This window comes from Taudactylus pleione, unplaced genomic scaffold, assembly GCF_031769625.1.
Source record: "Taudactylus pleione unplaced genomic scaffold, aTauple2 ptg000838l, whole genome shotgun sequence".
NCBI lineage: Eukaryota > Metazoa > Chordata > Amphibia > Anura > Myobatrachidae > Taudactylus > Taudactylus pleione.
The window spans coordinates 970,686-988,188 of record NW_028285240.1 but is presented as its reverse complement, the minus strand read 5'-3'; the positions used below and the strand labels follow the sequence as shown (position 1 = coordinate 988,188).

General features: G+C 45.2%; 1 protein-coding gene across 1 annotated transcript in view; it reads right to left on the bottom strand.

Moving 5' to 3' along the window:
- CDC25A (cell division cycle 25A) overlaps window positions 1-1,013 on the bottom strand; it is a 31,145-nt gene extending 30,132 nt beyond the window's left edge. The window contains exons 1-2 of the mRNA XM_088458494.1: window positions 824-1,013; window positions 360-542 (exon numbers count right to left, since the gene is read on the bottom strand). Of these exons, the coding sequence (XP_088314620.1) occupies window positions 360-517 (158 nt within the window). The 5' untranslated portion in view covers window positions 518-542; window positions 824-1,013. The remainder of the gene's footprint in view (window positions 1-359; window positions 543-823) is intronic.
- Between the last annotated feature and the right edge of the window lie 16,490 nt (window positions 1,014-17,503).

Below are 17,503 nucleotides of genomic sequence, written 5' to 3'. Positions count from 1 at the left end.
GGTACATGCCATCCCTTCCCCATCACCTGCTCATACTGGTACATTCCACCCCCAATGCCACATGCGTGCAGGCCCATACCATCCCTTCCCCATCACCTGCTCATACTGCCAGCATGATACTGGTAGATGCCACCCATGTATAGACCCAGAGACATGCCATTCCCATCACCTGCTCATACTGGTACATGCCACCACTTCCCCATCATGTACCTCCACCACCTGGTGACAACCCTTTTCACTAACCCTGCAAGCCAGCCATAGGCATGCCACCCACAATGCCAGAGATGCACCACGAAATACCCCCTCTGCCAGGCACATGCCACCCAGACCAGCTTCTACAGATGGGAGCTGCGAGTTACCTGCCCAGGACGACCAGCTGCTGCACATTCATGGCCAGGTGTGTGACTGGAGACAAGGCCGGGGCGGTGTCAGCAGCCTCGCAGGAGAAGAGGGCCTTCACCACGGGCAGCCCGGTGGGGCGGCTGCCGAGGACGTGAGCTGGGGCCGAGCGGGACATGTCAGTGCGGGCGGGCACCACGAAACTGCAAACAAAATATCAAGACGTCAGAGCGCAAGAGCACAGCACAGGAGAGCGCGCGACATCTGGCCCGGGATCAACAACCGGACAATCTGATGGTTCACAGACACGCGGGCGGTCACTATGGGGGGAAGATAAATCCAGTTTTACAGACATGCGGGCGGCTAACACTGGCAACAACTGACACGACAGAGATCCCCCATCATGGTAATAAATCTATAGTTTCACGGACGCGCGGGCGGGCATTTCTTACAAATCTATAATAAGACGGCCAGCACATTATACCTGTGAGGGCGCAGGCCGGAAGCTGAATGTTATCTCCGGTACTCGGGGAGGACAGCGTGCACCTCACAGTCGGACAGAGGATGGCTATTCCCAGCTCGGCCCGCAGCTCTCCTCTTAACTCTCCACGAGAGACATCTCAGCCGCCCTGCCCGCCTTGGATTTGGCGCCACCCGAGCCTAGCCAATCGGAGATGAGAGTGGCGAATAGCACGGCCAATCAGAAACTAGAGCGAGGGCCAATCACTAATCTTAGCAACCTGTCGGCGCCAACTGTGAGAGCCGCCAATTGGGCAACGCCTGAATGACGCGAAAACCAACCAATAGCCGCTGACATTAAGGCCAGCTGGCAGAATGAGTGACAGACATTCCAACCAATAGCAGGTAAAGTGACAACTTGTGAGGATGGAAAGTGACAGCGGCGCCGGCCAATAACAGCAGCTGTGACCACCAGTGGCTGACGTCATGAGCAATAGGCAGAGTGAGCATGACAGGCTGGCAGTCTTATTAGTGTTATAATTATTGTCAGTGGGGGCAGAGGCATGCAGGGACCACCAGGGGAGGGTAATAGTAAGGGCCCGCTGCAGGGGTGTATAACCATCTGCCACAATGGCTGTACCCAGGGAATACAAAGGCGTGACGCTAATATGTGCACAGATAAAGGAGGAGATAATTAGTGACAGACCTCTAGAGAGCCAGAGGAAGGTTTGTCCTGATCACTGCCAGATTATAGACATACATGCCAGTTTAGTGATGGCCATCGGTATGGTTACCATCGATGGTAACCAACTATGCAATGGATGACCATCGATGGCTTCACCAACCGATGGTCATCCCTGTTCCGTGACTGATTGGCCCCACGGGCCAATCAGAACCGGGGGCGTGGCTTGGCTGTTGTCGGGGGCGCGTCCGGCACCTCGAAAAAAAAAAATAATTTGGTTATGTTCTTCCATCGATGGAGGGAGACCATCTGGTTCTCACCCATCGATAGGAAAACCATTCGACATTGGCCAGAAACCATGGATGATTATTGCGGCCCATACACGGTGCGATTTTTTACACGATGTGCACGATTTCGATCAATCGTGCACATCGTGCGTTGTTTCAGGGTGCATACGATGCCAATGCTGAACTCCGAACGCGTCTAGTTGGATCGTAGATCTTACTGCAAAACAGTAAGATCTACGATCTGGAGTACTATTTTAATACACTTCTATGCATCGTATTGGAAGATCGTAACTATTGATCGTACAGCATTTAACCACATCGTATGAAGAATTTCAAGGGAAATCGTACGACACATCTTACCAACTTATCATCGCACCGTGTATGGGGCCCTTATGAATCTTCGACAGTCGATGGCCATCCCTATGCCAAATCTCCCTCATTGTCAGGGAGACTACCTGAAACAGTAACAATCTCCCTGAAGAGTCCAGCAATCTCCCTGATTGCACCTTACCCCCAATTATGTAGCTGTTATATTAAATAAATAAGAGATATATACATCAAATGGGATCATTAGTATAATTTCCCTGGATTGGGTATAATGCACAGTGATCCCTATGGTTACATGCACTGTCTGGAAAGTATCAGTATGTTTTCATCAACAGATAGATCTTACTAACTGCTTTGGGGCTTATTTACATTTGGATGTAAGTCAGGTCTTTGACATGTCTCTAACATGTAGCAGTACACGCCTATCACATGTATGACACGCCTCAGATGTAGCAGTACACGCCTATCACATGTATGACATGCCTCTCAGATGTATCAGTACAGGCCTATCACATGTATGACAAGCCTCTCAGATGTAGCAGTACACGCCTATCACATGTATGACACGCCTCTCAGATGTAGCAGTACATGCCTATCACATGTATGACACGCCTCTCAGATGTAGCAGTACACGCCTATCACATGTATGACATGCCTCTCAGATGTAGCAGTACACTCCTATCACATGTATGACACGCCTCTCAGATGTAGCAGTACACGCCTATCACATGTATGACACGCCTATCAGATGTAGCCTATCACATGTATGACATGCCTCTCAGATGTAGCAGTACACGCCTATCAGATGTAGCAGTACACTCCTATCACATGTATGACACGCCTCTCAGATGTAGTAGTACACGCCTATCATATGTATGACACGCCTCTCAGATGTAGCAGTACACGCCTATCACATGTATGACATGCCTCTCAGATGTAGCAGTATACGCCTATCACATGTATGACATGCCTCTCAGATGTAGCAGTACACGCCTATCAGATGTAGTAGTATACGCCTATCACATGTATGACATGCCTCTCAGATGTAGCAGTACATGCCTATCACATGTATGACACGCCTCTCAGATGTAGCAGTACACGCCTATCACATGTATGACATGCCTCTCAGATGTAGCAGTACACTCCTATCACATGTATGACACGCCTCTCAGATGTAGCAGTACACACCTATCACATGTATGACACGCCTATCAGATGTAGCCTATCACATGTATGACATGCCTCTCAGATGTAGCAGTACACGCCTATCAGATGTAGCAGTACACTCCTATCACATGTATGACACGCCTCTCAGATGTAGTAGTACACGCCTATCATATGTATGACACGCCTCTCAGATGTAGCAGTACACGCCTATCACATGTATGACATGCCTCTCAGATGTAGCAGTATACGCCTATCACATGTATGACATGCCTCTCAGATGTAGCAGTACACGCCTATCAGATGTAGTAGTATACGCCTATCACATGTATGACATGCCTCTCAGATGTAGCAGTACACGCCTATCACATGTATGACACGCCTCTCAGATGTAGTAGTACACGCCTATCATATGTATGACACGCCTCTCAGATGTAGCAGTACATGCCTATCACATGTATGACATGCCTATCAGATGTAGCAGTATACGCCTATAAGATGTAGCAGTATACGCCTATCACATGTATGACACGCCTCTCAGATGTAGCAGTATATGCCTATCACATCTATGACATGCCTCTCAGATGTAGCAGTACACGCCTATCACATGTATGACACGCCTCTCAGATGTAGTAGTACACGCCTATCATATGTATGACACGCCTCTCAGATGTAGCAGTACACGCCTATCACATGTATGACATGCCTCTCAGATGTAGCAGTATACGCCTATCACATGTATGACATGCCTCTCAGATGTAGCAGTAAACGCCTCTCAGATGTAGCAGTACACGCCTATCACATGTATGACATGCCTCTCAGATGTAGCAGTATACGCCTATCACATGTATGACATGCCTCTCAGATGTAGCAGTATACGCCTATCAGATGTAGCAGTATACGCCTATCACATGTATGACATGCCTCTCAGATGTAGCAGTACACGCCTATCAGATGTAGCAGTATACGCCTATCACATGTATGACATGCCTCTCAGATGTAGCAGTACACACCACTTTACCGCCACGCTCCTAGGTGCTGCTTTCACACTCTCCCTGACATGCTTTTTCATTAGTAGGCACGTATGACTTAAGGTTCACATGGGCCTGGAGCTGAAATGTATTAAGGGCGTATTGTGTGCGACTACAGGGGGTGTGACTAGTGATGTAGGAGGGTGACCAGTGCTGTGTGAGTGCGATCAGCACAGGGTATGTGGCTTAATGCACAGCACAGATATTAACCCCTTAACTGGCGACGTCACATGCGATGTGACTGCAACCAGCAGCAGTGTTTCAGCTGGCAAGGTCGCATCACATGTGACCGCGCCGCCCTGCTGCTTCTCTCGTCTTTTACAGAGGAGATCCGTTCTGTACTTCTGCAGAACGGATCTCCTCTGACTCCCCGGACCACCAGAAGGGATGCAGCAGTCTGTGACCGCCAACATCACTTCCGGAATCGCTCCCCAGAATCGCTCCCTCTTAGTTCCCTCCAAGCACTATTTGGCTTTCAGCCGCGTTAAGTACTAATGGGCGTCTGGAACAGAGGAACAATTGAATTGCTCCGTCTGGCTTCTATTCTTATAAATGCCCAGTAGGGGGTGCAAAAAACATTTGAATGGCAGCCTTAAGCTGGCCACACATCTAAAGATTATCTGTCCAACCAGCCAACTAGTAGATTGGTTGAAATGAAAATCTGGTAAGGAGTACAATCAGCAACTTGCTCCCAGACGCTGAAAGATAGACCAAAACTGTTGTATAAACAAATAGTTTAAATCAAACATTTAACAAACTTCCCTGACGACCATTTTCATCTGTTTTCTGGCATTTAGGAGTAAATTTCTGATCATCATTTACTCCCATTCCTTACCAGATTTTCATTCCAACCAATCAACAAGTTGGCTGGTTGGATGTAAGTTGTTCTAGTGTGTGGCCAGCTTTAGTCATTGAGGCAGACAGAGAGGAGACCTCACAAAATAACCTAAGAGAATGATATAGACCAGAGGTTCTCAAACTCGGTCCTCAGGACCCCGTACAGGTCACGTTTTCCAGGTCACCCAGCAGGTGCACAAGTGTAATCATTACTCACTGACACATTTTAAAAGATCCACAGGTGGAGATAATTATCACACTTGTGATTATGTAAGGAGACCTGGAAAACATGCACTGTTTGGGGTCCTGAGGACCGAGTTTGAGAACCTGTAATATAGACCATAAAACCAGCATATGTATAAATCCTATACAATAATATCAAAACCTGGAGAGGGAAGAGAAAAGGGGACAGGGGAAGGAAGAAACCAGAAGAAAAGAAAAAGGACATCAAACAATCTATTAATGCCCCTAGTCTCTTTTTAGTCAGTATTTTCACAAGTTATTTTTTCTTCAGTGATGTCACTATTTTATTCTGCTTCAGTGATGTCACTAGTTTCTTTTGCTTCAGTGATGTCACTAGTTAATTTTCATTCAGTGATGCCACTATTTCCTTCTGCTTCAGTGATGTCACTAGTTAATTTTACTTCAGTGATGTCACTAGTTACTTTTACTTCAGTGATTTCACTATTTCCTTCTGCTTCAGTGATGTCACTAGTTAATTTTACTTCAGTGATGTCACTAGTTACTTTTACTTCAGTGATTTCACTATTTCCTTCTGCTTCAGTGATGTCACTAGTTAATTTTACTTCAGTGATGTCACTAGTTAAATTTACTTCAGTGATGTCACTAGTTAATTTTACTTCAGTGATGTCAATAGTTAAATTTACTTCAGTGATGTCACTATTTCCTTCTGCTTTAGTGAGGTCACTAGTTCCTTCTGTTTTATGGATGCCCCTAGTGTCTTTTTAGTCAGTGATGTCACTAGTTCCTTTTGCTTCAGTGATGTCATTAGTTACTTTTACTTCAGTGATGTCACTATTTCCTTCTACTTTAGTGATGTCACCATTTCCTTTTCATTCAGTGATGTCACTATTTCCTTCTGCTTCAGTGATGTCACTGTCACTGCCAAAGTATACGGATGTGCGCAAGGGGAAATGGGCGTCCTTATGTTAAGCTGTGATCGCAATGCAAATGCAAACATTTGCATATCACCGCTGGTATTAGCAACTGCGTTGCGTGCCTATAAGCAGAATAATGATCTTTGCTGAATCATATATATATATATATATATATATATAAAAAAAAAAAAGCACTAATCCACGGCACTCACCATTCCTAGTTTTGGGGTGCAACATGGTATGTGACCACGTTGTTTAAATAGAAATCACAGGGGCTCTGCACTCACCTTAATAACTAATAATAATAATAATAATAATAAACATAATAAACAGTGGGGTTTTGGTTCATGAATTGAGCAATGCATTTAAGCTTGCAGCCCATCGTCACGGGACCCCACTTTACTGCAAGTCCCTACTCTATTGCTCAGAATTATAACATGGACATAGCCATCACATTAGTGTTAAACTCAGGGAATGCTATCATACCCGTGACGATGGGCTGCAAGCTTAAATGCATTGATCAATTCATGAACCAAAACCCCACTGTTTATTATTATTATTATTATTATTATTATGTTTATTATTATTATTGTTAGTTATTATGGTGAGTGCAGAGCCCCTGTGATTTCTATTTAAACAATGTGGTCACATACCATGTTGCACCCCAAATCTAGGAATGGTGAGCGCCGTGGATTAGTGCTTTTTGTTTATTATGATTAATTTTTATAATTAATCATTTTTGTGATCACATTTTCTCATGCACCCCTATTAACTAGTTATTTAACTTGTATCAGCTGTTTTCCTAGGTGCTTTGCAACAGGTGTGCATGGTAACTGTCACATTTAAAAGCAAAGTTGCTGTGAGCTTTAAACTTTGATAGCATACTCTGAGTTCAACATTAATGTGATGGCTATGTCCATGTTATAATTCTGAGCAATAGAGTAGGGACTTGCAGTAAAGTGGGGTCCCGTGACGATGGGCTGCAAGCTTAAATGCATTGCTCAATTCATGAACCAAAACCCCACTGTTTATTATGTTTATTATTATTATTATTATTATTATTAGCAAAGTGAGTGACAGGTAGTCAGAAGTGGTCATAAACACACAGGTGCATCTTAGAGTTTAAATGCCGTTACATGGGCGTGCATAAATTAACCCTTGCGATCTCCTATACAGCATGAGACCCTCTGCGTGTCAGGAGAGCTGCCGAGTCTGTGGCTGGCCAGACCTGCCGCAAGGGCAAGATGGCTGTTCGATGTGCGTCGGTTACCGACATTTACACAGCAAAGCGATGTCGTATGCAGGTAAGAAGGCAGCAGTGGCATTCCCTATGCTCGGGTGATCTTTGGAACCATTAGCATATTTTGTAGCTGTGATCACATTAGCGTCCATCTCTGAATAAGCCCCACATTAGACGCCATTATCTGTCGCACCATCAAAACTTGAATCAGCCCTATAGCGAATGCCTGATAATTTGAGTGACAGGAGGAGGCGTATGTGGGTGGTAACAGGGGAAGGTGCTTGAAAACGGGGAGTGGAGATCAGAACGCAGGCGTGCTTAAAGGTCAAAACGGGCGTTTTATGGGTGTGCATAATTAATACAGCAGCGTCACTGACCACGTCACTGGGTTATTTTATAGCCAGAACTGCTCGCAAATTTGTGGTAGCAAAAACCAACCACAAGAATAGCGAGCAGTTCATACGCTGGTCGATGTACTCGTTTAATCTAATAAATAGCGGACATGACGTAGGATGCGAGCGGCCAGGGGGCGTAGTTATCCAAAAAACGACCGCATGTTTGGTTCGCTCGTTCAGACCTAGAGGCGTGAACAGACCGCTAAGAGCGAACGGTTCATTTGAATAGCCATCCCTATTTTCTGAACGAGCGAGCGCAAATAGCGTCCGGCTCTGAATCAGGCCCTCTGTTACTTGCAGCTTTATGTTACATTGCAGTTTATAGCTAATCTAGGACTCACATATTAATCTCACGTTGCCTCCATGTTGCTGGGGCAAGTGTACATTTGACATTTGCCCCCCAACATGGTTTTGCCAAGATGGAAAATTGCTCCTACTTGCTGCATTTATTCCCACCGGGAGGGGGCAACCAGGTTGGCATAATGTGGGGGGAGGGGGGGGGCGTGATGGGGACGTCATGCTTTATTAGGGGTGGAGCGGGGGGCGTGACTGCATGATCGCTTCATCATGGCCCCCACCCCTGTTACACAATGGCGAGATCACTGGATTTGTGAAGCAGGGAGCGGGGCCACGATGATGCCATTCAGCGCAAATTGTGTCATCGGGCCCCCTTCTGCTGTGTTGTGGTGCACGGAGGTCCGGTGATGGTGTGCGTGGGGGGTCCGGGGTAGGCGGCTGGCCAGGAGACTTGTCCACCTTTCTGGGTAGCCGCCCAATTTTCGCCCATTCCGGGAGGGTAGGCATGTATGAAATGGGGCTCATTATGTGCAGGATGTTAATGTTCATAAAGCACAGTAAATCATTTTAGTGATTACAATTACATTTTGTTATTTCAGAAATCTACAAATTTCATCTCCATGTAAACTCCATTCTATGGCAGGTATTCAGCTGCGGGGTTTACCCCGCGACTAATTGCCGGCCAAATTCCCTGCGGCGCGGGGAAAAGCTATTCAATAAAATAACCTTTTTCCCCCGCCAAAAAAAGTGACTCGCGAATGGAAACACACTATTCTGCGTAAACTGCGGAATCAATGGGTTTTTTCCCCACGCGTGAGCCCGGTTCGGTGTTTTTGACGCTGATTTTACCTCACATCTCCATGAGCTGCGAGGTAAAGTCCAACTGTGGGGACTTGCGTGCAAGGAATCCCCGCTAATTGAATAGGTCCGGCACGGCTATACCCTGCGGCTAATTGAATATGCCCTTATGTGTTTGTGATTTGCATGTGTACATCATTTCCCAAAGTGCTGCACTGCACCCTGGTGGTGGGAGTCTAAACAGCCTCCAGCATTATTATTATTATTATTATTATTATTATTATTATTATTATTATTATTATTATTATTATTATTATTATTATCATTTCCCAAAGTGCTGCACTGCACCCTGGTGGTGGGAGTCTAAACAGCCTCCAGAATTATTATTATTATTATTATTGTTATTATTATTATTATTATCATTTCCCAAAGTGCTGCACTGCACCCTGGTGGTGGGAGTCTAAACAGCCTCCAGCATTATTATTATTAATTATTATTATTATTATCATTTCCCAAAGTGCTGCACTGCACCCTGGTGGTGGGAGTCTAAACAGCCTCCAGAATTATTATTATTATTGTTATTATTATTATTATTATTATTATTATTATTATTATTATCATTTCCCAAAGTGCTGCACTGCACCCTGGTGGTGGGAGTCTAAACAGCCTCCAGCATTATTATTATTATTATTATTATTATTATTATTATTATTATCATTTCCCAAAGTGCTGCACTGCACCCTGGTGGTGGGAGTCTAAACAGCCTCCAGCATTATTATTATTATTATTATCATTTCCCAAAGTGCTGCACTGCACCCTGGTGGTGGGAGTCTAAACAGCCTCCAGAATTATTATTATTATTATTACTATTATTATTATTATTATTATTATTATTATTATTTCCCAAAGTGCTGCACTGCACCCTGGTGGTGGGAGTCTAAACAGCCTCCAGAATTATTATTATTATTATTATTATCATTTCCCAAAGTGCTGCACTGCACCCTGGTGGTGGGAGTCTAAACAGCCTCCAGCATTATTATTATTATTATTATTATTATTATTATTATTATTATTATTATCATTTCCCAAAGTGCTGCACTGCACCCTGGTGGTGGGAGTCTAAACAGCCTCCAGAATTATTATTATTATTATTATTGTTATTATTATTATTATTATTATCATTTCCCAAAGTGCTGCACTGCACCCTGGTGGTGGGAGTCTAAACAGCCTCCAGCATTATTATTATTATTATCATTTCCCAAAGTGCTGCACTGCACCCTGGTGGTGGGAGTCTAAACAGCCTCCAGCATTATTATTATTATTATTATTATTATTATTATTATTATTATCATTTCCCAAAGTGCTGCACTGCACCCTGGTGGTGGGAGTCTAAACAGCCTCCAGAATTATTATTATTATTATTACTATTATTATTATCATTATTATTATTATTATTATTATTATTATCATTTCCCAAAGTGCTGCACTGCACCCTGGTGGTGGGAGTCTAAACAGCCTCCAGCATTATTATTATTATTATTATTATTATTATTATTATCATTTCCCAAAGTGCTGCACTGCACCCTGGTGGTGGGAGTCTAAACAGCCTCCAGCATTATTATTATTATTATTATTATTATTATTATTATTATTATTTCCCAAAGTGCTGCACTGCTCCCTGGTGGTGGGAGTCTAAACAGCCTCCATCATTATTATTATTTTTATTATTATTATTATTATCATTTATTTATATGGCACCACAAGTGTTCCGTGGCGCCTTACAATGTACATAGACAAATTGTAGACAAGTGACTTACAGAACAATACAATACAGGACCAGGACATGGATAATGGACCTCATTCAGAGTCTCTCGCTAGAGCTGTGCGCTCGCAAGTGGCCCGATGGTTTGCATACGTGCACGCGCATGCTTCGTTCTGCGCGTGCGTGAACTACTCTGTGCGATTGCAGGCCACTCGCTCACCCAGCAAAGACAGCCCAGTGAAATGAGTGACAGGAGAGGCCGTTTGTGGGTGGTAACAGAGGCAGGACACTAATAACGGGGGAGTGGAGGTGCGTACGCAGGCGTGCCTGAGCGTTTCGCCATTTTAGAGGCGTGCATAATTAACACGCAGCGTCTTAGTACACGTCACATGCCTGTTTTTTACACTGAAGTCCTTGCAGTGCTTGCGGTAGAGTAAGGCAACCACAAGCGCTGCGATCGCTTCAGGCTGTCCTCCATGTACCAATGTTTTAATACACTTCCTGGAGATGACGTGTGCTGGTGGGCGGCTCTGCCTGTGCGATTGGGTGGGTGTGCTTATGCCTTGGCGAGTGATCGCTTCCCATCGCATCACTTTGACAAATTTACATACGCTGGGGGCGAGCAATTGCATCTAGCGAGAGACTCTGAATGAGGTCCAATATACATTGCTACATTAGCGACCATAACACCCAGATAAGCAGCCAAGTGTTAGGTGCCCTAGTGGTGAGTAAGAAGTAGATGAAACTAAAGTAGGGAGAAGCATAAGAGAGTAGAGGGCCCTGCTCGTAAGAGCTTACATTCTAAAAACATCCACCCTGTTTCAAGACCCCCTATCTCCTATAGACAATATGTGGAAGGGAGTGTTCGATATCTTGATGACCAGTGTACAGCAACAAAAGAGTTAAAAACCCAAAGGTGGGGGCTCGTGCACCTGTGAGGGTATAACTGTGCTTCTCCCTCAGTCATAAGTGTTCTTGTGCCTAAGGAGGGTCCTGATGACTGGCCTGGACCCGATGCTCCTGTGTCTCCTTCACAACAGGGTCTAAGGACCTTATTCAGAGGCGGTCGTAAGTTGCAGGCGGTCGCACTGAATCAGGGCGGCCGCCTGCATCCTGAACGAGCGCCTCCTTGTCGATCGCTAAGCTGTGGGTTAACACCCACAGCTCTAGCGACCGACATGGGTGATGGTCGCGATGGTCAAGACCTTCGGGGCTTACGACCAGACCCTAAGGTTGGTTCTGGGCACTCGTAAGCCCCAGGGAACTTCCTGCTCTGATCGAGCAGGAAGCTGCCCACTGACATCAGCAATGATGTCAGTGGGGCTGTCCCCAAATGGCAAGCGTTCCGGCGGGAACGCCTCCGTTTGGGCAGACATGCCCCCTGCCCGCCTCCCAAACGGGGCGAGCTTTCACCATCGACAGCTCGCCCCGTCTGCTGCGAGACCCCTAGCGACGGAGCGTCCGTCGCTAGCCTGGTCTCGCGCATGCGCACAACGGAGCCGGCTCCGTCGTGCGCATGCCCAGTGGGGCAACATCGAGTCGGTTGCGAGCGCTCAGCGCTTGCGACCAACTCTGAAATACCCCCTAAGTGTAAAGACTCTGGGTTTTCTATCATTTTAATTCCTTCTATTTTCTGAAGCTTATTTGTGATCTATCTGTATTGTCCATATTTGTATTACCTTTTTCTGTAATCAATAACCTTGGAAATATTTTTTGGATTAAACATTTTTAATCCAGTGTATTCTCCGTGTTCTTGTCGAATTCACGAGTCTGTGAGGTCAAAGCTACGTCCTATATGTAAGTGAGTGAGCAATATTCATATCTGAGGGGAGAACCTAACGACTCCCGTGAACTTCGTTGATGTTGGCAGTACCGTGTTATACTAACCACACGTGCTGAGGTAACCATAAGTCACTGGTGGCGATTCTCAGATTGGTCGTGACAAATTGGAGCATAAATAAATACATATAGTTTAAAGAAAGTAACAGGTTTTTTTTTTATGTTTTAATCCGAATTTCACAAATTGAGGAATTTATTTTTACCTGATACTACAATCATCATCATCACCACATAATAATAATAATAATAATAATAATAATAATAATAATGATAATAATAGTTATAATAGTTTTACACACATCTGGTGGTAGATGGCAGCTCTGAAGGGACAGTGGCCCTGATTCCGAGCCGGACGCTCTGACAGAGCGCTCGTTCTGAATCAGGGCCGGGCTATTTTTATTTTAGAACAGCCTCCTGGCCGCTCGTATAGCTGTGAATGACCACCCACAGCTATAGCGAGCGGCCAGGAAGATGGTCGCGATGGTCAAGACCATCGCGACCATCGTGCTTGCGACGAGACCCTCGTGGTAGGGTCTCGTTGCCACAAGCCCCAGAGAGATTTCGGCTCTAACAGCGTCTCTCCCACTGACATCACTCGTGGGAACGCCTCTGTCTGGGAAGCCGTGCCCCCGGCCCGCCCACCAAAGGGGGCGTGCTGTCACTCAACATCGACAGCACGCCCCCTTTGGTACGAGACCCGGAGCGACGGCTTGCCGGCTCCATCGTGCGCATGCGCTCTGGGCCACCAACGACCCGGTAGCGAGCGCTCAGCGCTTGCAATCGGGTCTGAATCAGGCCCAGTGCTCAACTGCTCGCTCCCAGCCAGTGCTGCCCAGCACGGCACTGCTTCCCCCCCCCCAACCTTCTAAGCTCTTCCTGCCATGTAAGTACCCCTTGGCATTTATTACCACTTATGTGTGCTCAGTGTCTGACAGCGAGAGGGTCTATTATAGGACTATAAATGCTTTTCCTGGATGGTCCCAGTTTTTGCCACATGAAACACTTGGGGTCCTGAGAATCATGTAGTAACAAGGAAGCGGCTGTCCAGTACCGTCCAGCATATAGTGAGATACTGCAGGGGGCGTCTCTAGGAAGGAAACGCCTCCTGACAGCCATAGCGATCTGAGTGCAGCGTCCGTAGAACGCTCATCGGATCATCATCGCCACCTTCCGCAGCACCGGCCACTCGGAATAAGCTTCACTTTACTCATGCCCAGGAAATCTGCGTCCACCCACACAGACCCTGGCACTCCTGGGATACAGGGCACTCCCACTCCTGGCGGACTCCTGGGACCCCCCTGCTCCACCCCTCAAAACGCAACATGCTGCGGCTTGGGGGATCTGTGAGCGAGATCGCAGGATCCGTTCTGCACTTGGGTCCTGCACATGCGCAGCTTTCCGATAATGGGAAAAACGTGAGTGTACTCGCCACACCCTCCGGAGCTGAATCAGGCCCCACAGGCATGTAATAACTATTAGGTCTGTAGGATTATTATAAAATGTCATTGTTTTGTAGAAATAAGCAAATCTCTTACTGTTACTAGATAATAAAATGTTATGTGACGTAAAATGTTGGTAAGGTAACGTCATGATACAGTAAAACAAAGTATACGAGCGCTACTGGATTATAAAACTAAGAGAAAGTATAAAAACATGCAAAGAAACGTAATGTTTATAGGCCTTTTGGGCACAATAGGGAGTTAGTGTTACGTCCGTTTGTAAACAGTACACACTGCGGTACATGAGGTGTGGGCTGGATGCTAATACTAGTCCTATTAAACCCTACCTCTAGGGACTGCAGTCCTCCATGGATGACTGTAAGCCGTTAGCCGGAGATTGAATTGCTACGTCACCCACCGATGACGGCATGCGTCCTGTATGGCAAACACCGGTGACTTGGTGTAAGGCACTGCTCCACTTTGCTCCGTCTCTCCAACGCGTTTCACGCCGCTGCGGGTGCTTTTTCAAGGATGAATAGAATCTTAATAAAGTTTCCCTATAAAAAGACAACTTTTTGAGATCTTTAAAGAACCGGAAGTTCATGTCCGGCTGTGACATCACAAAAAGAGCGGAATGCACATGGTAAAAAGTTATTCTTCTCTTTTATGATACTTTCTCTTATAAAAATAAAAATAAATAAAATTGGAAGTTTAAGAAATGATAATTATGTGTAAAATAGGTATTGAATAGATATTTAAGGCAGATTAAAATGTTGATTTAAAATGTTTTCAATTTAAAAATTGTAAAATATTTTTTTATAGGAACACTTGGAGTTCTATATCTATTTTGAATCCATAGGGTTCCAAGGTTTGTAATTGGTAGATCCATTTGGTTTCATTTTTCTTTCATTTCCTAACCAGATCTTCACCTCTCCAATGTGGTGTAATCTTTTGGATGCCCAGGAATTTCAGACCTTTGGGATTGCTGTTGTGAAATTTTAAGAAATGTGCAGAAAGACTATGAGTAGTTAAGCCTCTCTTTATATTATACAAATGTTCAGATATTCTGGTTTTAATCTTTCGTTTGATTTGGCCTACATATTGAGTGCCACACGGGCATTCAATCCAATAAATGGCCCCTTCTGTTTCACACGTAAGTTTTTCTTTTATTGTGAATTTTTTCTTTGTTCTAGTCGAATGGAAATCAAGAGTGGGTTTCGTTGATGTTAACTGGTTCCTACAGTTAAGGCAATGATAAAAGCCTTTATATGAGGTTTCTTCTCGTTTCTCCAAAGGTTTTAGATTTCTGGCCTTCTTATAAAGCACTCTGGGTTTTTCAGGCAGTATCTTCATAGCTCTTTCATCTAACATATGTATATGCCAATGATTTGACAGTATCCTTTCGATTTCTCTTTAATTCCCATTATATTGTGTGATAAAGGTTGGGTAGATCACAGATATCTCCCACTTACCTTCCTCTTGCGGAATGACCCACTGTCCCCATACACTAGTATGGGGACAGAATTCATCAAGCTCCGAAAATATTATATTTTTCGGAGCTTGACTTCGGGAGCATTCGCCGTCTTCAGATGGCGAATGCTCCTGCTACGGCATTGTAACCCGCTCCTTCCCTATGGGAAGAAGGTCCGGGTTGAGAAGAGGGATCCTTTTGGATCCCTCCGCCTCAGTCCGGCTCCTTCTGCCGGACATCGGGGCTCTTGTGTGCATGCGTGACCTGTAGGTCGCACATGCAGTCCCGTCACTGCTCCTGTAGGAGCAGTGAAGCTGCTCACAGGGACAGCTAATTTTGCATCAGTTGTCACCGCGGCGGAGCAATGATGAATTGCTCCGGTAGCAACGGCGAGTTAGAATGTTAATTATCGGGGTCCGTTTGGACCTCGATAATTAACATCATGAATAGACCTCTCAAATACATCTTTTAACCTAGTTATCCAGTCTAACCACCGCTTTGGGCCATTAACATTCAAGTAAATTCCTTTACCACCAGCAGGTTGTGAATTTATTGGGTCTGGGGGCAGGAACCCTTGCCTCTCTGCTGTAGTGTGGGAGGAGGGAGAAAGCAAGAGAGTGCTGCAGAAGAAGAGAGCCAGAGCAGAAAGCTAATTCCCTGCTGACACACTGCTGGCAGGTAACATCTGGGCCCGTGAAAATACAATACATTGTTGCCTCAATAATACATTTATTGGGGGTACCGTATGATCACTTTAATATTGAATGTATTACACTACGTTTTTGTATTTTATGTGATTTACATGTTCCCTTGAACCAAATCTGAGATTGCATGGAAACACATGACAGCTCTGAGGAGAAGCTACAATTTATCTTAGTGTGGTTGATCCTTCAATTCATTATACCCCTGTAAGAGTGAGGGCGGGTAGCTTTGCCAATCACACCTATCACATTGGGCCTGATTCAGTACGGATCGCAACTGCGATTGCAATAGCGATTATGCTACTGCGATAATATACTAATCCTCTGCGATCGCTATGCCGTCACAGCACAACACAACCCAGGTGGATGCCCACCTTACCTTACACACATCCATAATACTTAGCAAGACTGCGAAAACCATCGGTAACATCGCATACCATCGCAGCCTCACGCACAGTTGCACAAGCTCTGACCTTACTCAGGCATTGCTAACCTCATCACACACAGTGATTACACAAGACTGAGAGACCATTAGTAACATGGAGTACCACACACACTTACACAAGCTCTGACCTTACTCAGGAATTACTAACCTCATCACACACAGTGATTACACAAGACTGAGACACCATCAGTAACATGGAGTACCATCACAGCCTCACACACACTTACACAGGCTCTGACCTTACTCAGGAATTACTAACCTCATCACACACAGTGATTACACAAGACTGAGATACCATCAGTAACATGGAGTACCATCACAGCCTCACACACACTTACACACGCTCTGACCTTACTCAGGAATTACTAACCTCATCACACACAGTGATTACACAAGACTGAGAAAGCATCAGTAACATGGAGTACCATCACATCATCACACACACTTACACAGGCTCTGACCTTACTCAGGAATTACTAACCTCATCACACGCAGTGACTACACAATCTGCGTATGGCATAGCAGTGGCTAATTTATGCATGCCCATGCAATGACGTTCAAACGCACTGACACGCCCGCGTTTCCCCGACCACCCCCAAACGGCACTTCCTGTCAATCACTCTGCGATGGGTCTGCGATGGGTCTGCTTAGTCACTGCGATCGCAGTCCTGATCGCAGTGGTGTGTTCACGCACGTGCACTGCGGTGCATACGCAAGCGCACAACGCAAAAATCGGCCAATTGCATGTGTAATCGCAGTTGCAATCCTCGCTGAATAAGGCCCATTGTTTATTGGTTCTTCATCTACTAAATAATAGCGGTCATCTCAGGATATAAGGGAAGATTCATTCATTCATTCATCAATGACCTTTA